This window comes from Myxocyprinus asiaticus, chromosome 36 (assembly GCF_019703515.2).
Source record: "Myxocyprinus asiaticus isolate MX2 ecotype Aquarium Trade chromosome 36, UBuf_Myxa_2, whole genome shotgun sequence".
NCBI classification, from domain to species: Eukaryota; Metazoa; Chordata; class Actinopteri; order Cypriniformes; family Catostomidae; genus Myxocyprinus; species Myxocyprinus asiaticus.
The window spans coordinates 1,575,001-1,597,500 of NC_059379.1; the positions used below are offsets into that span (position 1 = coordinate 1,575,001).

The 22,500-nt window shown below is 40.4% G+C and overlaps 1 protein-coding gene across 2 annotated transcripts in view; it reads right to left on the bottom strand.

Moving 5' to 3' along the window:
- The window catches only part of ppa1a (inorganic pyrophosphatase 1a), a 30,225-nt gene that overhangs the window by 236 nt on the left and 7,489 nt on the right, over positions 1 to 22,500 (bottom strand). The window contains exons 4-12 of one of the 2 annotated variants that reach the window (XM_051673633.1): positions 22,444 to 22,497; positions 18,161 to 18,280; positions 17,755 to 17,841; positions 12,953 to 13,079; positions 12,741 to 12,868; positions 10,053 to 10,138; positions 6,294 to 6,363; positions 1,966 to 2,005; positions 1 to 1,678 (exon numbers count right to left, since the gene is read on the bottom strand). The exon at positions 1 to 1,678 is cut by the window's left edge and continues 236 nt beyond it. In XM_051673633.1, coding sequence (XP_051529593.1) covers positions 1,647 to 1,678; positions 1,966 to 2,005; positions 6,294 to 6,363; positions 10,053 to 10,138; positions 12,741 to 12,868; positions 12,953 to 13,079; positions 17,755 to 17,841; positions 18,161 to 18,280; positions 22,444 to 22,497 — 744 coding nt within the window. In that variant the 3' untranslated portion in view covers positions 1 to 1,646. The remainder of the gene's footprint in view (positions 1,679 to 1,965; positions 2,006 to 6,293; positions 6,364 to 10,052; positions 10,139 to 12,740; positions 12,869 to 12,952; positions 13,080 to 17,754; positions 17,842 to 18,160; positions 18,281 to 22,443; positions 22,498 to 22,500) is intronic. The other variant, XM_051673635.1, reaches the window with a different exon arrangement.

The window sequence follows — 22,500 nt, forward strand, 5'->3', positions numbered from 1 at the left end:
ACCCATTTGCGACCGAGCTTTAACTTCCTGGCTGATGTCTTGAGATGTTGCTTCAATATATCCACATCATTTTCCTTCCTCATGATGCCATCTATTTTGTGAAGTGCACCAGTCCCTCCTGCAGCAAAGCACCCCCACAACATGATGCTGCCACCCCCATGCTTCACGGTTGGGATGGTGTTCTTCGGCTTGCAATCCTTGCCCTTTTTCCTCCAAACATAACGATGGTCATTATGGCCAAACAGTTCAATTTACGTTTCATCAGACCAGAGGACATTTCTCCAGAAAGTAAGATCTTTGTCCCCATGTGCACTTGCAAACTGTATTCTGGCTTTTTTATGGTGGTTTTGGAGCAGTGGCTTCTTCCTTGCTGAGCAGCCTTTCAGGTTATGTCGATATAGGACTCGTTTTGCTGTGGATATAGATACTCGTCTACCTGTTTCTTCCAGCATCTTCACAAGGTCCTTTGCTGTTGTTCTGGGATTGATTTGCACTTTTCACACCAAACTACGTTCATCTCTAGGAGACAGAATGCGTCTCCTTCCTGAGCGGTATGATGGCTGCGTGGTCCTATAGTGCTTATACTTGCGTACTATTGTTTGTACGGATGAACGTGGTACCTTCAGGCGTTTGAAAATTGCTCCCAAGGATGAACCAGACTTGTGGAGGTCCACAATTTATTTTCTGAGGTCTTGGCTGATTTCTTTTGATTTTCCCATGATGTCAAGCAAAGAGGCACCGAGTTTGAAGGTAGGCCTTAAAATACATCCACAGGTACACCTCCAATTCAGTACACCTCCTATCAGAAGCTAATTGTCTAAAGGCTTGACATCATTTTCTGGAATTTTCTAAGCTGCTTAAAGGCACAGTTAACTTAGTGTATGTACACTTCTGACCCACTGGAATTGTGATATAGTCAATTAAAAGTGAAACAATCGGTCTGTAAACAATTGTTGGAAAAATTACTCGTGTCACGCACAAAGTAGATGTTCTAAACGACTTGCCAAAACTATAGTTTGCTAATATTAAATCTGTGGAGTGGTTAAAAAAAAAGAGTTTTAATGACTTCAACCTAAGTGCATATAAACTTCTGACTTCAACTGTACATAAATGGGTGGTTGCCATGATGATGGGTTTATAAAGGTCCAAGTAACATTAGCCACAATTACATATCTGTAGAAGCATATTTAAGAGTTTCCCTGTAATTATAGTGATTAAGTAAGTTGAAAAATAACCTAAATGTGACAATTAGATGTTCCCTTTAACACACAGTTGTCACACGTATTAATAGACCAAATGGACCTCAAGAGAAAGATGTTTCAGAACAACAGCTGTTTTTATTGTCATGATGAAGATACAGAGATATGCACTTATAAAGAGTGTTACATGATTTGATTCACATGAGTAGGCCCCATATTGACTGATTGATTTATTTTCAAAATGATACTGGACACCACTCACATGCAGCTGCATGAGGTAAACCTTTATCATGAAACCTTTTTAAATACTATTTTGTGAGACAGTAGGCAGTAATACTGTGCAGTATTCAGTAAGCTAATATTTAATTCTGCCTCCATGGCTAATACAGGTAGTGTTCTGTCTGGTGCAATAAAACGAATGCCGAGCCCGTCACCTCTGATGATCTTTTACGGTTTGCTGTAATAGAACCATTTATCAGCTAGAAGGAGAGAAAACAAGAGAGTCAGAAAATTAATAAATAAAGCTATTAGTTTCTATTAGCTCTTTTTTTCTCACATAATAAAATCACTTCAACTTAGATTACCATTTCATACTCATTTATGTTTTTGGTAAGAAGCCATGTATGAAGCAGCTTTATATTTACAGCCAGCTGGGTTTTGTTTTAGGATAATGACCAGCTGACTATATGTTATCGCTTACATTTCTAATAAAACATCTATTCAACGGCAGAACATGAATAAGGTGGATAAATCAATCTGTACTCACCTGAGCTGGGTATCTGCTCTGCATCACTGTAGGGATGTGCCTGAGGAAATAAAGTTCTGTAAAGGTAGATTCTTAAAGCAATAGTTCACACAGAAATGGAAATTATGTCTTCATTTATTCACCCTCAAGTTGTTTCAAGCCCATATGACTTTCTTCTGTTGAACACAAAAGGAGACTTTATGCACAAGGGCGGGGGCCAGAAGGGTGGCACGGGGTGGCAGCTGCCACCCTAAAAATGAGCTTTGCCACCCCAGCTCAGACCCCACTCGTGTCCTGGAGATGGTGCGCAACGGCTTAACCCGTCCATGTTGCGCATGGATACAGCGTTCCGCCTCAGTAACCCGTTAGGTGAAATTACTGGATGCCACCCCATACTCGACTCTTGCCACCGTGGCAAAAAATCCTGGACACGCCCCTGGTTATGTGGTCTGACAAGATCCAAAATCACGTGGCAGGGTGAGCAAGAGACAGGCACAGTGGGTGTGGCGTCAAGCCTCGGAGAGGCATTTATTGGAAAAATGTTCATAATGGGAAAAATGGTGATCAAAATAAAGGGGAATCTGGCATCCTCGTGGTGAAACGGGGCTCCGTGAAGGTTGGGGAAGTGTCCCTGGAATGGTCCAGGTGTGAGCGGGGTCCGACATCCACACGCCTTCCCCTCCTTGGTTCGAGGTGCGTGGGACGGCGGCATCCTTGGTGGCCTGTATTCCCAGGCGTGCGCCATAGTTGAGAGGGGCCATAGCCCGTCAGCCGCAATGCATGCTGTCCTCCCCAGCGTCACATCTAATTCGTGCCGGTGGTCAGAGGAGCAACCGGCGATGCATCTAACTCGGCCGAACCCTCCCCGCTCTGCTCTGCTCCTGCGAGAATGCCAGTGTGTGCACACATGGAGAATAGAAGCCAGCCCCCCCCAAGAAGAGGCTCTTCATTTATTTGGCAGCGGTGATGAGGCTAAACACAAATCAGGTGTGCCTCATTCCCCCGCTGCCCATATGTTGCTTATTAATTATGCGCCTCTTCTCCTGCCCAACTCCCATCGTGAGCCTGGCTGAAGGAAGGCCCTCAGAGGCGGGGTGACGATGACGAGAGGGAGGGGCGGGTCGTTCCGCCACAATCACCATACAACCTTAAAAGTAATCTGTACAACTTGTGCGATTAGTCAAATTCTTCTTAAGTCATGAGAAAGGTTTGTGTAAAGAAAAGACTTCATTATTAAAATCATTATTCACTGAAAATCTTGCCATTTGTGATTCAGCTTAAAAGGGCACTCATGAGCACTCACATGAAATCCAATAATCCTATAAAAGCTGTTTTATTCTACATAGAGAGGGTCCCCTCTATTCGCTTAATCTCAGTAACTGCCCTGTTATTGAACGCTGTTTTTTAACGCATTAAATCAATCATGGCTGAATGTGAATAGTGAATTTTTACAGTGGGGAAGATTTGCGTTTGAATGATGCTAAATAAATAAAAAATACAGGTTTAGAATGACATGAGGGTGAGTAAATGATGACAGAATTTTCATTCTGTGAATTGTCCCCGAAGTTTTCAGAGAGTGCTGAGATCATAAAGAAACAGTACTTTTCTAGTGTCAGTCAAAGTGATCTTTTATACAGTTTATAATCGACAGATTAATAAATTAAAACCGACTGCTGGGAATGGAACAGAATTCATTCTGAAATGCAGTCATTACAAAGGATCAATGTTAAACTGAACACACACAACATTGCTTTAAATTAACAACCTGTGGATATTGTGCCACAATGAAACACAAAACTGTCTTTATCAGTGGCGTGCACAGAGGGGGGACCAGCAGGGGCTCGAGCCCCTGCCCCTTTGTTCCACTGTAGAATACAGGAGAAAAATAAAATAATCTTTATTTTGAAGAGGTAGAAAAAATGTATTCTTACAAAGCGCCACCCACCCAACTTACTGAGGAAAAGTCAATAAAGTGCTCTTAAGTCAATGTGATTTTTTTCAACTTCAGAGACTTGTAGAAAGTTCATTTCAAAGTTGAAAAAGGGACCACCATCACTATCTAAACCCTTAACACTTTTGTAAATTTATTTTTTTATTTTTATCCCTTTTTCTCCCAATTTTGGAGTGCCCAGTTCCCACTACTTAGTAGGTCCTCGTGGTGGCGCGGCTACTCACCTCAATCCGGGTGGCGGAGGACAAGTCTCAGTTGCCTCCACTTCTGAGACCGTCAATCCGTGCATCTTATCACGTGACTCGTTGTGCATGACACCGCGGAGACTCACCGCATGTGGAGGCTCATGCTACTCTCCACGATCCACACACAACTCACCACACGCCCCACTGAGAGCGAGAACCACTAATCACGACCACGAGGAGATTACCACATGTGACTCTACCCTCCCTAGCAACCGGGCCAATTTGGTTGCTTAGGAGACCTGGATTTGAACTCACGACTTCTTCACATCTTCAAACAATCTTCAAGTGTTGTGTTGACTTTGGATGCCTCCTACTCCAAATTGCCAAAGTAAACAGGCTTTAAATTTTGGGTTTATTTATTGTGGTCGGTCCTTTGGAAGAAGTGGTCATTCATTTGTTCTGTTTATTAGAAATGACATTTCTACATGTCTTTAAGAAGGGGTGACTTTGCATGTGTTTTACTTCAAATTGCCAGAGCGAATGGGCTTAATAAGATGTGTGCTGACCTTCTGGGAGGTCCTTTGCAATAAATCGTCATTATTTTTTTCAACCTGTTTAAAAAGAACCTTTCTACGGGTCTCTAAATGGAGAAAAAATTAACATCTTTAAGCATTGTAATGACTCTGCATGCATTTTACTCCAAATTGACAGTAAAGTGGTTTAATAGGAAGTGTGCAGGTAGTCTGGGAGGACTTTCATAAAAATTGGTCATTCATTTTTTTCTATTTAATTGAAACAACCTTTCTACAGGTCACTAAATTTGAGAAAAAGCATTGAGCATTGTGTTGACTTTGGATGCATCCTGCTCCGAACTGACACAGTAATTAAGCTTGATGTCCCTTGCAAGAAATGGGCATTCATTTTTTTCTATGTATTTCAATGTATCATTCGGCAGGTCTCTGAATTCAAAAATCACAACGCCTTTAGCCTTGTGTTGACTTTGGCTGCATCCTACTCTAAACTGCTACAGGAAATGGGCTTTATATTAAGTCCTTTTTACTATATATTCTCCTCCCTGCCCAGTTGGTGGTGATATGCATGAAGAATGTGAATCGTCAAAAACTAAAGAAGAATGTGAAAGTGAAAGTGGAGATTTATAGTAAAAAAGGACTTAAATATTGATCTGTTTCTCACCCACACCTATCATATCACTTCAGAAGACATGGATTAAACAACTGGAGTCATATGGATTACTTTTATGCTGCATTTATGTGCTTTTTGGAGCTTCAAGATTCTGGTCACCATTCACTTGCATTGTATGGACCTACAGAGCTGAGATATTCTTATATAAAATCTTCATTAGTGTTCTGCTGAAGAAAGAAAGTCGTACACATCTGGGATGCCATGAGGGTGAGTCAATGATGAGAGAATTTTTATTTTTGGGTGAACTATTCCTGTAAGGGTTTAGATCGTGAGAGAGAGGTCCCTTGCAAGACATGGGCATTTTTGTTTCTACTTGAGAAAATCTGCAATCTGTTCAATCTGAACCGCTCTATCATACCGTAATCTAAGATGCTGTCCACACTACATGCGACTGTCATGTCGCGCCGATAGTTCACAAACATCCCGTGATCGATTAGCAATCTTTCTGCCGAGCTTGTAATCTTGGACATGCACCCCCTCATTCTGTCCATGCCTATGATTGGATAGTGATTACTTTTCATAGTGGCATGATTTCAACACTGTTTAAAATTAAATACAATGTAAAAGGCATAATCACTCAATCATGTGCTTAACTTGTAACTTGTGAAAATTGTCACACAGTAGGATTACATTTCAAAGTGTAAATGTGCTTAATTCTGGCATTAATTCAGATTTTTATTCTTTGCTTTTCAATGAAAAGATTAGCGGCATTACAAAACAATAATGACAGTTTTTTTTCATTGTGGCACAATTTCCACAATGAAAGCAATGTGTGTGTATTTAATTAAACATTGTTCCCGTGTTATGATTGCATTTAAGTGTGGCATGAATTCTGTTGCACAGCAGTGATTTTCTGTTAAAGAATGCAATCAATGGTTCAATGCATTCAAAAGTTCCCAAAGGTATAGAAGTTTCTTTTGAGGTCTCTGTGGTGTTGAGACTGAATTATTATTTCCTGCGTGTGTGTGTGTGTGTGTGTGTGTGACAGTGGCACCGATGGATGCACTCACTGAATCTATGATGACTTTGGCTTCTACACTGGAACAGAAAAAGGGACTCTCGGAGACACAGGTGTTCATACTGTGGGATAAATTTGAAACAAATCCATAACATTAAAAGAACATTGGAATATCCCCAAAGCAAATGTACTCCCTGTTTAGAGACCTTCAGTGTTGATGTAACCTTTATGGGGTCAATCTAAACAAACCAGGCCCATTAGCAGGTGATATCTATTCCCAAATTCATTAGTAATATGTCACAGGAGATTCACTGGGCACATTTAGACATCTGCACACAAAAAACAACAATCTTTATGCTTTTGAAGTGTCACAGTCACAGCATGAGCTCTGTTCTAAAACTTAGTGAGCTGCCTTGCTGTCTAGGCAGCTGCTTAATAAAGGCTAGGATATAGTTTTTTTTCAAGCACGGTCTTATTCTCTTTACGGCGAGCCCATACGGACACGTACAACTGTTCAGAGCTTATAATTGTTTCCTTAAAATTAATGGTTGAACATAACATTTCGTCACTACTGAAATAATCACTTCACTACTTCGGTAGTGACAATTTAAGCTAATTTAAAGTGGACCTGAAAAACGTTATCCAAAAGTCGGCGAACAGTTGTACCGACATAAAAAGATACTATTTTACATTAAAACCCAAAAAAGTTTATCTGCTGAGAATGTGTGTTTAGTAATGACAATTCTTTAAGTTGCACTCTGATTTTCAGACCTTGGAGTGCATTTGCATAATTTACTAAATGATGGGATCCAACTATTCACCGTACGACCATGATGGACAGAGATGCAGTCTCACTTCCTGGTCAAAAATGCAGGGGTGTTGCTAAAATCAGGTTCAGAAGATGGGGCTTTCTCATTGGCAGATTAGTCCAAAAAAGAGCATGGTTCACATTAAAAATTGGTGATATGAAAGCTGTTTTGCGAACCGGGGAGCGGACTGTGGTACTGAACCCGCAACTACCTTTAGGAAGTGGTCTGAGCTCAGTTGCAGTGGAACTGTGGCGATGTTCGCATGCAATCTGTACTTGGGTCCACACTTGTTCAGGAAGTAAAATAACTTGTGCATGCGTTTTTGACTATTTAAGCATGATGACATTGCACAAAAACACACACATGCACTATGAGTGAAAGAGGAATGTTGTGGGACACAGAAGAGGTGAGGATATGTGCCTGAGTGAGCGTGCAATGTAAGCAGACTTGCTAATGCAATGCCCGCAATGCACATCTGCAGAATTACGGTATACGATGCACAAGATGTGCAAGTGTCGCTCACTCTGCATGGTGGGACAAAATTAATAAAAACCACACAAATGCCTAATAAGTTGACTAATTGTAAACTTGTTCACTCAACTTAACTGAGTAATGGCATCTCCAAAACTTGTGTAATTAAAGGGATAGTTCACCCAAAAATGAAAATTCTCTCATCATTTACTCACCCTCATGACATCCCAGATGTATTTGACTTTCTGTCTTCTGCAGAACACAAATGAAGATTTTTAGAAGAATATCTCAGCTCTGTAGGTCCATACAATGCAAGTGAATGGGTGCCAAAATTCTTATGCCCCAAAAAGCACATAAAGGCAGCATAAAATTAATCCATACGACTCCAGTGTTTTAATCTATATTTTCAGAAGTGATATGATAGGTGTGGGTGTGAAACAGATCAATATTTAAGACCTTTTTTGCAATAAATTCTCCTCCCTCCCCAGTAGGGGGCGATATGCATGAAGAATATGAATCACCAAAAACACAAGAAAAAGAATGTGAAAGTGATCTGTTTCTCAACCACACCTATCATATCACTTCTAAAGACATTGATTAAACCACTGGAGTCTTATGGATTATTTTTATGCCGACTTATGTGATTTTTTGGGCTTCAAAATTTTGGCACCCATTCACTTGCATTGTATGGACCTACAGAGCTGAAATATTCTTCTAAAAATCTTCATTTGTGTTCTGCACAAGAAAGAAAGTCAAACACATCTGGGATGGTATGAGGGTGAGTAAATGATGAGAGAATTTTCATTTTTGGGTGAATTATCCCTTTAAGTTCATTTAACTTTCAATTTAGGTTAACTAGATGAAAGTAGACTTGACTCAGTTTCCCAGTAGCGTTGTGGAGTGTCAAGGTGGTCTTTGGCAAACTCCAGGTGCGCAGCAATGTTTTTGTTGGAAAGCAATGGCTTCCTTCGTGGTGTCCTGCCATGGACACCATGCCTGTTTAATGTTTTTTTTTTTCGTATAGTAGACTCATGAACAGAGATGTTAACCAGTTCCAATGATTCCTTCAAGTCTTTATCTGTCACTCTATGGTTCTTTTTGACCTCATTGAGCATTCTGCAGTGTGCCCTCTGAGTCATCTTGGCTGGACGGCCACTTCTAGTGAGAGTACCTATAGTACTAAATCATCTCCATTTATAGACAATGTGTCTAACTGTGGACAGATGAATATCTAAGCTCTTCGAGATAAATTTGTAACCCTTTCCAGCTTTATGCAATGCAACAGTTCTTGATTGTAGGTCTTCTGAGATCTCTTTTTTGTGAGGCCTGTTCCACATCAGCAGATGCTTCTTGTGAATAGCAAACTCAATGTTTGAGTGCTTTTTATAAGTCAAAGTAGCTCTAACCCACACCACCAATCTTGTTTCATTAACTGGATGCCAGGTTTGCCAACTCCTGACTCTAATTAGCTTTTCTTGATGTCATTAGCCTAGGGGTTCACATACTTTTTCCAACCTACACTGAATGTTTGAATGATGTCTTCAGTATGTACAAGAACAGTACAATAATTTCTGTTAATAGTTCAAACGGATTGTGTTTGTTCATTATTGTAACTTAGATGAAGATCAAACCAGATTTTACGACAAATTTATACATAAATGCAGGTAATTCCAAAGGGTTCACATATTTTTTCTTGCCACTGTATATTATTGAATTATCTTTATTTGGGGGCCTTTCTCAATGAATATTGACATGCGATTGGTTGTAACTAATGAATTGGGAGTCGATGTCAGCATGTCATGTAATTTATTAGATTTAAGCCATACTTAGAGGGCAAAATAATTATGTCGCCTACCTTTCGGAACAGACTTCACGCCAGTGATGCCTTAAAACACTGCCTACAAAGGCAGCTCACTATCCGGAACAGATCTATGAGCAATCAGTGATTACCTCTAAATTATAATATTTTTTTAATTTTGAAGAGTTTGAGTTTTATCCACTTTTCCCCCCAAATGTTTTTGTTTATTTCTTAGTGCGTTTCTTTAACTTCTTACAATGCAGCATTTTGAATACTACATTCTCTCCCTATGACTGTAACTTTCAGTCTCCTATAATCCTTTTTTTGCACAGCCATGTCTGGCTCAAATTCTCAGCATATTGAAGGAGACGTGTTTTCATGGTCGCTTTAAAGTCAATGCAGCCACAGTACAATCACTGTGACAGTACATGTTTATTTGCAAACCAGAGAGAACAGCAGTGACATTCAAAACATGTACACGTTTCTCAGCTGGAATGCAGTTTGACTGGGCAGTGCCATTTAGATTTGTCCCCTTTTGTCTGATAGTCTTATAAAAGGGATGCTGGAATGCTATTTTTAGTGAATTTGTCCTGTAAAAGGCATTCAATCTGAGGTTGTATTGTGAATAATCCGATTTGGATCGGACTGTGGGTTTCTTCACAGAATGACTGTCATTTAAGACAACTCTAAATAGTTGTGTGTAGATTATAGGTTGGACTGACAGATGTCTTACCAGTTGATTTCTCCAGCATTAGTTTTCTTGGAGATCAGAGCTTTCCAAAAACTATGAGTGTCTTTAACCGTTTTGATGGCAAATTCCTAGGAACAAAAAAGAAGAGAAAACAAATAAAAAAATAGAATATATATATATATATGTACTGTAGTATACCCTCAAGTCTCTAATAATCTGATTGCACCAGCTGTGCATAAGGTTGAGGGGTTAAAATGAATAAAAGGATAAAAAAAACAAAAAAAACAAAATAGGTTGTAAGCTTTCTGTAAAGTAATGCAGGTGAATGCTGGATCAAGATCATCCGTCCTGATTCTACTGGACCATTCTGCAGCCTTTGACACAGTCAACCATCAGATCCTACTCTCCAACCTTTCTACTCTGGGCATCACAGGAACTGTTCTTGACTGGTTTAAGTCCTATCTCTCAGGTGGGTCCTTCAAGGTAGCCTGGAGAGGTGTGGTGTCCAAGTCACATCAGCTACTTACTGGGGTACCTCAGGGCTCAGTGCTTGGGCCACTTTTCTTCTCTATATACACAACATCACTGGGACCCATCATTCAGGCACATGGGTACTCTTACCACTGCTATGCTGATGACACACAGCTGTACTTGTCTTTCCAGCCCAATGACACCACAGTGACTGCTCGAATCGCTGCCTGTTTGGCAGACATCTCGGCCTGGATGAAGGAACACCACCTGCAACTTAACCCAGCGAAGACCGAACTCCTCGTCTTTCCAGCCAACCGTGCTGTTGAACACAACATCACCATGCAGCTGGGTGCAACTACAGTAACACCTTCCAAAACGATCAGAAATCTAGGGGTAGCCATCGATAACCAACTCAATTTCACAGGCCACATCTCAAAGACAGCACGATCATGAAGATTTACACTCTACAATATCAGGAAGATAAGACCCTTCCTCTCTGAACATGCCACACAACTTCTTGTTCAGTCACTTGTCATATCTAGACTGGACTACTGTAACGCTCTCATTGCAGGCCTCCCTGCATGCACAATTAGACCCCTGCAAATGATCCAGAATGCAGCAGCACATCTGGTCTTTAATGAACCAAAGAGAGCGCATGTTACACCACTCCTTGTCTCTCTTCACTGGCTGCCGGTTGATGCATGTATCAAATTCAAGGCTCTGATGCTGGCATACAGAACAGTCACTGGGTCTGCTCCAGCATACCTGCAGAGCTACACGCCCACCAGAAGCCTGCGGTCGGCTAATGAGTGGCGCCTTGTTGTACCAACACAAAGAGGCACCAAAACACTTTCCCGGACTTTCTGTTTCATCATACCACATTGGTGGAGTGACCTTCCCAACTCCATCCGTGAAGCCGACTCACTTTCTGTCTTCAAAAAATGGATAAAAACACATCTGTTCCATGAGCACTTAACCAGTCATTAAATAAATAAATAAATTCCTTGTTGCACTTTAATCTGTTTTGAATGCTATTCTGATGCTAGTGAAACTTTGTAATGCAGCACTTTTTGTACCGCTGTCTCCTTAAGATGAAGCGCTTATGTAAGTCGCTTTAGATAAAAGCGTCTGCCAAATGAGTAAATGTAATGCACTGTTGTATTACATAATATACTGTTTACCTTTATTTATGCAACATTTAAAAGCACTGCATTTGTTTTTAACTTGTTACAGATATGTTCAAACATTTTTTATTTAATAAATTAGATTTCCATTTAAATATACTTAAAAAAAATATATTTGAGAACTAAATAATACAATTAATAAGGGACAAGACAATGATAAATACTAATAAAAAGACTGGAAATATTGACATTCATTTTAATATCCTATAAATTGTGTATGTGTGTTGTAACCTTGCATGCCAGTGACACTGGGCGAAATTGCACCGCTTAGATTGTTTTCATGCTGAAATACCGCTAAGAAGTCAGTTTTATCACAACGTTCTCTCTTGTGAATATAAACGAAAGTAAATGTAAACATAATCAGAAATCTGTCACACAAAACATGAGCTCAGTGATTTCCATATAATCAGTTTTCCTTTTATTCCAGCCATTACTCCTGGTCTGAATTTATGCGTAGGGTTGCACTTCAACTAAGTTTAATGGTGCAATGCTCAAATATTTAGTTGTATGTAAATTGAAACATGCCCATTCACGCTATAAATAGTTTAAGTTGTAACTTGCGTACAGCTGGTATAGCTGGCCCCTAGTCTCTATAACTCGAATCCCTCCATTAAAGTAAGTCTGTAGGATTTTCTCCCCCCTTTTATCATTCGCCAGGTGAAAATAATAAGTCTGATAGCTAAGTAAGAGCACACTCTCTTCAACAAGCTGCATGATTCGAGGTTTCATTCATGTCTGTAGCACAAATACTTCAGTTTATAACTAAGAGTTTTGAAATAGGAAAAGTGAACACCACTAATGCTTTCCTTTAGGTGACGTACTCTGCCAGAGTATTCTACCAAGATGAGATTTGAATTTAAAACCTGATTTAATTTGAAAAGTCTTTTGGCCGATCTCAAATCTGCGAGAAAGTGTCTGGAAATTTAATGAAAGATACTATCACAGCTTGACAGCACACTTTTCAAAATTACATTTATCCTTTTGCCTTTCCAACAAGATGGGAAAAAATATCTTCATTTTAAGACATCACGGAGAAGTCATTAATCAAATGTCGTAAACAGTGAACACTCTTTACCCTGTTCTTAAATTCACCGTTGAAGGCAAATAGATTCTGTGGCTTCCCGTCAGGCACTTTATACATTCTGAACCAATCAAGTGTGGCCTCCAGGTAGCCGGGCTTCAGTCTGCGGACATCATCGATATCTGTGTGAATGACAGATGGCGGTGAGACCACGCACAACTTCAACATCAGGCCAGTTACCATTGCAGAATGTTAAGTTCTCAAACCATTAAAATCTTTAGCCTCTGGGTCCTCGACATTTATAACGATGACTTTCCAATCAGTTTCTCCCTCGTCAATCAGTGCCAGAGTGCCCAACACTTTCACTCGGATGATTTCTCCTCGAGAGCAAACCTTCGGACAAACACATATGAACATATTTTATTAATGAATTAATTGCCATGCATGGATATGAATTGTTGATATCAAGAATGTAATTTTTACTAGTGGAAATGGCAATTTTTATATCAACAATTGAATTCCAACTAGTAAAAATGCCATCAGATTTGATATCAGATATTCAGTTTTCACTAGTGACAATTTTTATTTCTGATATCTATAATGTAATTGTTACTAGTAAGATTTTTTTTAGATATCATTGATTACACTCCAAATTATTGATATCTGAAATCAATTTCCAGACATCAAGAGTTAGCATTTTAACTAGTGAAAATGTATTTCTTAATATCAGAAATTTATATTTTACAAGTAACAATGTATTTGTTGATATCAAAAATAATATTCTTGATATCAACAATTAGAATTTTAACTAGTGAAAATTGAGTTGTTGATATCTGTAATTACCTTTAATCACATGTAGGATATGAATCGTTGATATCAACAATTCAATTTTCACTAGTTAAAATGCTAATTATTATTATTATTATTTTTGGGAAAAAATTTCTCCCCAATTTGGAATGCCCAATTCCCAATGCGCTCTAAGTCCTCGTGGTGGCCTGGCAGTTGCCTCCGCATCTGAGACCGTCAATCCGTGCATCTTATCACGTGGCTTGTTGAGCGCGTTACCGCGGAGACGTAGCGCATGTGGAGGCTTCACGCTATTCTCCGCGGCATCCACGCACAACTCACCACGTGCCCCACCGAGAGCAAGAACCACATTATAGCGACCACGAGGAGGTTAACCCATGCGACTCTACCCTCCCTAGCAACCGGGCCAATTTGGTTGCTTAGGAGACCTGGCTGGAGTCATTCAGCACACCCTGGATTCGAACTCGCGACCCCAGGAGTGGTAGTTAGCGTTAATACTTGCTGAGCTAGCCAGGCCCCCAGTGTATATTATTATTATATTTAATAACAGCGTATGATTTTGTAATGTGTATCGCGATATGTCTTTGTTAATTTATATTTTATGAACAAAGGTACATTTTCTAGAGTTTTGCATTAGTTAAAATGCACATTAATGTGATGGAAACGGTTTATTCACAAAACGATGACATGTTTTGACCATTTGTGCATGTGTTATGAGTGTGCGATAGCTTGATGTGACTAGCCCACCGAAAGGTCCAACCTTGTCACACAATTCTTTAAACATTGCGCTTGTCATTTGGAAGTGTTTAACCCGCAGCTGGTCGATAAAGTGGGGCCTCACAATCCGCCAGAACAGTTTTGAGAGCTGGTGCGGAGACTGGCGGTGTGTGGGCATCGCAGCAATTTCAGCCCACATTATATCAGATATTACACTTATTCTGCGGTGTCTCATGGATGCATTTAATAAAATTAGATACTTTCTCCAATCTTGCAAATTAAACTGTCCCCAAAGCAGGGAGAGGTCATTCAGCTGCTCCCTCATGACAATGTGCATTATGTAGTGGACAGAAATGCACAACAATTCGTATTATCTTAAGTCTAATTTTTAGAAATGCACTTAAAAAACACTAAACATTTTGGATGGAAATATACATACATATATATATATATTTGCTTATATTTAAGATTCACACATTTCCATTTCATAGCAATAATTGAGTGATCTTTAGCAAATATTAATAAAACGTAAATGTATTCAAGTTTCATTGATTTAATATTGTTAAAGATTGCTAACTATAATTTGATGACATTTTGTTATGAAATTAAAACGTGTAAATATAAAATATACACTGATCCACAACAACATTCTAATATTGTGTAGGTCCCCCTCGTGCCGCCAAGACAGCGCCAACCCGCATCTCAGAATAGCATTCAGAGATTATATTCTTCTCAGCACAATTGTACAGAGTGGTTATCTGAGTTACTGTAGACTTTGTCAGTCCAAACCAGTCTGACCATTCTCTGTTGACCTCTCTCATCAACAAGGTGTTTCCATCCACAGAACTGCCGCTCACTGGATGTTTTTTTGTTTTTGGCACCATTCTGAGTAAATTCTAGAGACTGTTGTGTGCAGTTGACACACCTGGAATATTCCTTTAATGTCCAGTAATTTGGTATTATTAAAACAGACCTTTTCCTTTCCTCTAGAACAGGGATTGCATTCACTGGGGGCATTCAAAGGATGCTGGGGGCTCTGAGAATAAATTAGTAGAGAGTGGGGTGTTAGGTCACAAATGGGGGGCGTTTATCAGTCATATATCAAATCGATCGTCAAGTTCGTCTTTGCATAAAAACATTTATCTAGACTCTGAATATCAGCCTACCAGTTCTCCATTATATGGGTTGGTGTGCATTTGTACCGTGGTTCATCTGATTCTGAACCGATGCATCTGAAGTATCTGGTTTTGCAGCGTCAAATACACAGGCGGAGGCACAACCTCGGCTAATGCACCTGTATGGCTCTGTAGGTGGATATGGCTCAATGGACAGAGCAGCGCGAGCGCAAAGCAGGTGCGTTTTTACTCACAGACCGGTCTCAAACTTTTAAACGCTGACCTCTGATCATTGCACCGCTGCCAGAACCCGTGAGAAGCACGGCACGACAAGCAGAAACCATTTGAATATGGCTTGAATTCTACATCACCACCCTTGAATTTACTATAGTATCACTAACTGTACTTTAGGCAGAAATAGATTGATAATAAATATAATCATATCATTATTTCAGCTCTATTAAATTTCTCATAGGCTACATTAGGGGAGTGAGGGAATATAATAAAATTTTGTTGCAACTTATAAATGTTTATATTTTGCATTTATTGTTTTTAAATGTGTTTAGGCCTACGGTTTATAATTACAAAAAATGCTTTAGTTTGTTTTATAGAAATTAAGTTACATCTAACCATGGTAGTGAAAATCCATATTCCATGTACTTACTATGGTCTTGTTACAAAATAACACAGTTAAAACAAAAAATCAGCCGAGGAGAGGGATAAAGGCAGCCAAGAGAGAGAGAGACACACACACACACCTGCCGTGTGTGCATTTGTGTTTTGTCTTTATGTTTTAATTTTCACATTAAATATTACTTTGACTGTTCAGCCGGTTCCCACCTCCTTTCCCATTTTAACCCCCCAGTTACATCGGTGCCGAAATCCGGGAAGGAGGAGGGATGTGCTGTTGTGGAGTCCTTGTCACTGCCGTCTGCCCAAAGAAGCAGCCCCGGGCGTCCGGTGGGGAACAGAGGAGTCGCTGCTTGCTGCCTGTATGTGGAGGAATGGCCGCCGTCCGTGAGGGGAGGAGGGGCTCGCTGCTGGCTGCCTAGAGTGGTGGAGATGCTGCCAGGGGCAGAGGGGCTCGCTACCGGCCGCCAGAACGTGGAGGGGCGTTCCACCCACCAGGGGTCAGAGGACTCCCTGCTGTCTACCCAGGGAGGAGCGGCTGTCATCCACCAGAAGGTGGAGGAGTGGTCGAGGACCAGGCGACTGCGTGTCTGGGAACCGGTGAGTAATTATTTTTCTCTCTCTCCTCTCTTTCTCTCACTGTCGCTCCACCTCGCTCTTTCCCTCTCCCCTTTTCCCTCCCCTTGTCTCCCTTCCAGGTCTTGAGAGAGGCGGGGAAAATCCTGCCAGCAGGGGGAATGTACGTCATGCCAGGGGTTCCCCGGCCTGAGGCAAAGGAGGGAGGAGTGTGACAAGGAGGAGGGTGGGGCCAGGGACGTGACTATGCACGCCCGGCCCCTAATTGGGCTAATCAGCCGAGGTTCCCATTTTAACCCCCCGTTACAGACATCTTTCATTATTTAAAGATACTTTAGTTCTCAAAGTTGGTTTGATTTTATATGTAAAAGCAAAAATTTGTTTAGATTGAGACTTTAGATTAAGTCACTAAATATTTTACATAAGTTTGCCACAAACTGTGTGCTTTTCAGCCTGATCTCATGACAATTACGTGACCGTGGCAACATTTTTGCAAAACAAAATTACGTGCTTCATTACACGCTTGGCTGCAGTTTCCTAGTGAAATGTCCAGCGGGGGGCAGCAAAAGCGAGTGAAATGGTGTCGTAATCAGACGAGGTTTTTAAGGTGAAGATTAGATGTAGGTTTTTATGAGTAAAACGTACCTCCTTAACCTAAAACTTTAACCTAAACCTAACCAATAGTGTCCTAAAAGCAAATGAGAGGTGAACAAAACAGACATCCTAACCCTAAACCAACACCTAAACCTAACCGAAACAGCGAATGTGACATGAAAAGCACATTTTCTGAAGCAACCATGTCATTTTGTGACATTATGTGTCAACTTGCATGTTTGGCTGGGCTCAAACTGCGATCTTCCGAGTCTGAAGTCCAACACTATCAGGTGAGCTACCGTACAAGCTAATCACGTTTAAGTGTGTAAATGTATGTGGGTCTGTAGTGCAAGTGTTAAACTGTGTTGTTTTTCAAATGATGCGTCATAGTAAAAGTGTTTCAATCTCATAACATAGCAGTGTGTGAGTAAAAGTGGGAAAAATAAGTGTTTATAAAGTCATAATCAGCAGTTGCAGTCATGATTTGTGTGAAAGTGGATTAAATGAAAAGTTGTTGTAGCGCCTCTAGTGTTCATTTCACCAGGAAACTGCGGCAAAATGTAGATAAGGCACGTAAAACTTAGTTTGCAAAAATTTAGTTAAAAAAAGTTTCTGCCGCTGGTCAGTACCTTATTCCCAATGTCACAGATATCAATGGGATCATTGTCGCCACAGCAACCTGTGTCTCCATCCCTGTGTCCTGGATCCTCCCACGTCTGGAAAAGGTGAAAAAAGATCCCTCAATTTATTCTGAATTCCCCAGTGTGTGACTCATATGGATGCAGATATGCAGAGAGCATTTGCACACATTAATGTTACTGAGGTGAGCTCTGTTGGTGTAGATAATATTGCCTCAGCATTGCTTCGAGAAAATCCTTGAATGCTTTGGCACTGGTTGAGTTGGCAATTTAAAAGTGCATGAAATCTGTCTGTTGGAGTTTGTTCATGCATCGGTCTTCTTCCCTGTATTTATTCCACCCCAGAACACTTGAATTCTGCATGCATCACTTCAAAAAGTCTCGTTAGACTACAAACCTGAGGAATCGCTCCATAGTTCCAGATGTAGCCCTTATGAGGAAAGATGTTACTGACGTAGCGTAAATTTCCTTTCTTCACATCCTGCTTCAATGGATTGAGGGGATCTTTAGTTGCGATCTGGAGACACAAGGAGAGAATATTTCTGAATTCAGTGACCAGTGTGTGTGTTACAGTGACTGTCAGGTTGGGTCAACTTTTTGCAAGGACTTTTGTTGGAGATAACGTACAGTTAACCAGTTATTATCACAAAAATAAACCTTAACAGGTCGATCAGAAGACATTTATTTTATGATAATGATCAGCTGACTACATTATCCCACTTATTGTCTAGTGAATATATAAATATTTAAGTGGACCTGAAATTTGCATTTGATTTGAAAAGATTTTACTATGCGAGAATGAGAGTGTAGATACAAGAGACATGAAACTAGCACTCATTATACAAAAATTTAAAGACAAACATTAAACACTATATCAGGTTTTGTGATACACTTATGGCATGGAAATCTATAATAAAGTGTTATTATTTAACATGCTTTGTCATTGTACAGTAAGGGCATAGATTTGGCTTGAACATGTGGGGGGGGGGGTGTTGCAGGGTGAACCATTTACATGTTTCCATTGATCATAGTATAAATAAGGGGGGGGGGGTGGTGTACTAGCTTGTTTTGATTACTGGGGGGGAATCTACGCCCCTGCGTACAGTACATGGTCTTTTTTTTTTCTTTTTTCTTTTCCCTTTTCTCCCCAATTTGGAATGCCCAATTCCCAATGCGCTCTAAGTCCTCGTGGTGGCATAGTGACTCGCCTCAGTCCGGGTGGAGGAGGACAACTCTCAGTTGCCTCCGCGTCAGAGACCGTCAATCCACGCATCTTATCACGTGGCTTGTTGAGCGTTTTACCGAGGAGACGTAGTGCGTGTGGAACGAGAACCGCATTATAGTGACCACGAGGAGGTTACCCCATGTGACTCTACCCTCCCTAGCAACTGTGCCAATTTGGTTGCTTTGGACACCTGGCTGGAGTCACTCAGCACGCCCTGGATTTGAATTCGCGGCTCCAGGGGTGGTAGTCAGTGTCTTTACTCACTGAGCTACCCAGGCCCCCCCCCAGTGCATGGTCTTAATGGAATGGAAACCACCCAAAATCCAACAAGCTCCTCAACTGGGCTCATAAACTAGTATCCCGCAGGCCAAATCTAGCTTATAATCACTTTTACATGGCCCTTTGATTGATTTTTATAAAATTGCAACACTGCTTTGATAGCATTAAAGCGCTCTCCACGCAGAACTTGTGTTGCGATCAGAAGAACTCAGTGGGGCGTCAATTACTGCTCTGCAGTTTGGACTTTTTTTGACTGAAACTACCATCATTTTTCAAGTCATCTTTTTCTTCTGTGGGTTGATATTCTGTCAAATAAATGGGCTTTGTAAAAACATTTTTATGTCTTCTTCAGTTTTTTTCTTATTTTAAACTCTAAAATATTGAAAGCACATTTTATCCAAACCTGTTTGACTTGTTAGTTGAGGTTGTGAAGTCATGTTTGCGGTTGTCAAGTTTTTCTTAAAACTTTTTCTTATTCAAGTTTTGTGGCCTTTAGTTCACATCTGTTATCCTAAGAGTTGATCAAATGTGCTCTTGGAAGATATATGCTTTTAAAATGCACAAGTTCCCTCTTACGGGAAAACAGACCAAAAATATTGATGACATCATTCTTCACTTAAAAATTAATTATTATTTTTTTAATCAAAATATTTAGTTAATTGCTGCTGTTTCTCAACATATTTCGATTCAGTTATATAAAATAGGGTATTTTCTAATTTATTAGTGTTTATTAGCATTTACATTTAGTTTAATGTTGTCACCTTGTTTGTGTAACCCTTATGAAAATTAACCATGGGTTTACTAGGTTTTATTCATGTTGCTTTGTTGCAAATAGTTGTTTGGTGTGATGTCATCATTAGGGTGATCTATGTTCCCTTTAGTCAAGTTTAGTTTAGTCAACAACATTCAAATAGCAAATCTGAGTTAAGACTTCTTGCATCTAGTTACTTTAACTTCAATAGTTAAGTTCATTCTATATGGACACCAAGTTAAGTGAACTTAATTACACACGTTTTGGAGACTCCATTACTCAATTCAATTGAGTAGAGTCAACTTATTAGGGTTTTCGGTGTATAGTAATAATGAAGTAACCATGATTAATTTTGTGGCTACTATGGTTTTACTACAAATACCATGGTTGACCTGTGGTTACTAAAGCAATATCCAGCAGCCATATCTACCTGTAGCTCAAGACAGGTTGCCTTTCTGAAGCTAAGCAGGGCTGAGCCTGGTCAGTACCTGGATGGGAGACCTCTTGCTGCTGGAAGAGGTATCAGGGAGGCCAGCAGGGGGTGCTCACCCTGTGGTTTGTGTGGGTTCTAATGCCCCATATAGTGATGGGGACATATACTGTCAAAAGGCACTGTCCTTTGGATGAGAAGTTAAACTGAGGTCCTGACTCTCTGTGGCCATTAAAAATCCCAGGGCACTTCTCAAAATGAGTAGGGGTGTAACCCTGGTGTCCTGGCCAAATTCCCCCCATTGGCCCATATCAATCATGGCTTCCTAATAATCCCCATCCATTAATTGGCTCTATCACTCTACTCTCTCCCCCAATAGCTGGTGTGTGGTGAGTGTATTGGTGCACTATGGCTGCCATCACATCATCCAGGTGGATGCCGCACACTGGTGGTGGTTGAGGAGAACCCCTTCGGCATAACCCTGTGCTGTTTTGTGGCCCGTTTCGTAGCTGGCCCACCGGCCCACCTGGTTCTCCCGATGACCAGTCCACCCCAGATTGGCCCCAAAGTGCGTCAGCCCACCAGGGAAATGCTGGGTATGCCAGATTACTAATCCAGCCCTGGTTTCAAAGTAACTTTCTTGACACTAATCTGTTTCAATAGGAAATACATACTGTATATCAACTACAAAGTATAACTGCACTCGCCAAACAATTTCATGGGGCTTTTGATGATAAACACTCAATATTAATTTGAGTTTTTTACGTTGTCATGCTAGATTTACAATAAAAATGCTATAATAATTATAAAATGTATAATTATATTTATCACACATTTGCACATATACAGTGAAATTCTTTTTTTTCCACATATCCCAGCTAAGCTGGGGTCAGAGTGCAGGGTCAGCCATGATACAGTACCCCTGGAGCAGATAGGGTCAAGGGCCTTGCTCAAGGGCCCAACAGTGGCATCGTGGCAGTGTTGGGGCTTGAACCCCTGACCATCTGGTCAGTAACCCAGAGCCTTAACCGCCAAGCCACCACTGCCCCTAACAGTTGTCCACTGCTACAATTATTCTGAAAATGTTTGTTTTGTTTTTACATTTGGATTATCTGGCCCCCCATAGAAAGCAGTCGACATAAAGACATAAGTTGTGTTATTTCTGAAATGCAACACTTTAGTGATAAGACACACCAAATCAAGAGTGTTAACAGTCTTTCTTCGTTGCTGCTAAAAAAAAAGGCCAATAGAAATAGTTTCTCTGGACTCTTTTCACTAAATCAAAAGATGTTCTGCTTTTTCATAAACATGCATGATAAATGCTGGCCAATCAAAACCGCACAAATCCTACAGGACTGAAACCTTTGAAATGTTGAAAAAAATCTCAACCACACAAGTGGTATTTCTGGTTCCACTCACGTAATCCTTTGAGCTCTTGAGATGATCAGAAATTGGTTGGTACATTTAGGTGTAGTCAGTAGAATTGGGTTCGGCATTAGTTTGCTGTACTGCCATTTTCCAAACTGTGTGTGACTATAAAACAAGTCCCCACCTGTGACATGTATTTTATCATGGCAATTACTTGTGAAATAACTCCCTTTTAAGTGTGAGTGGATATCTAGACTGAACCGGTCTTTCAAAATCAGAGCCCATTCTGGCCTGTGACGCATTTATTTCAGTTAATCAGACTGACTAAATTCCTGCAGTGGTCCTTTGAGACAATATGTTCATTTCACTTTCTGCTGAATTCATTTAAAGTTCCTGGCTATGTTCATCTCAGATAATCAAGGATCCAAAGTATGGAATGCCATCCGTGAGCTTGAAGATGCCATAATGTTTAAAGAACCTCAGGCCTGTTTTCCGGAAATGATTTCCTTTAATGTATTCCAGAGCGTGTGAAATAAATGATTTATCATATGTGCATGTGTGGAGTGAGGATTGATTTCAGATGGCTGGGTTGAAATGGGCCAGTGCAGATACAGGAATATTTCTTACCTCCATTTTTGCATTTGTCCATCTAGGAACCTCAATGACAGCATGGAAGATATTCTG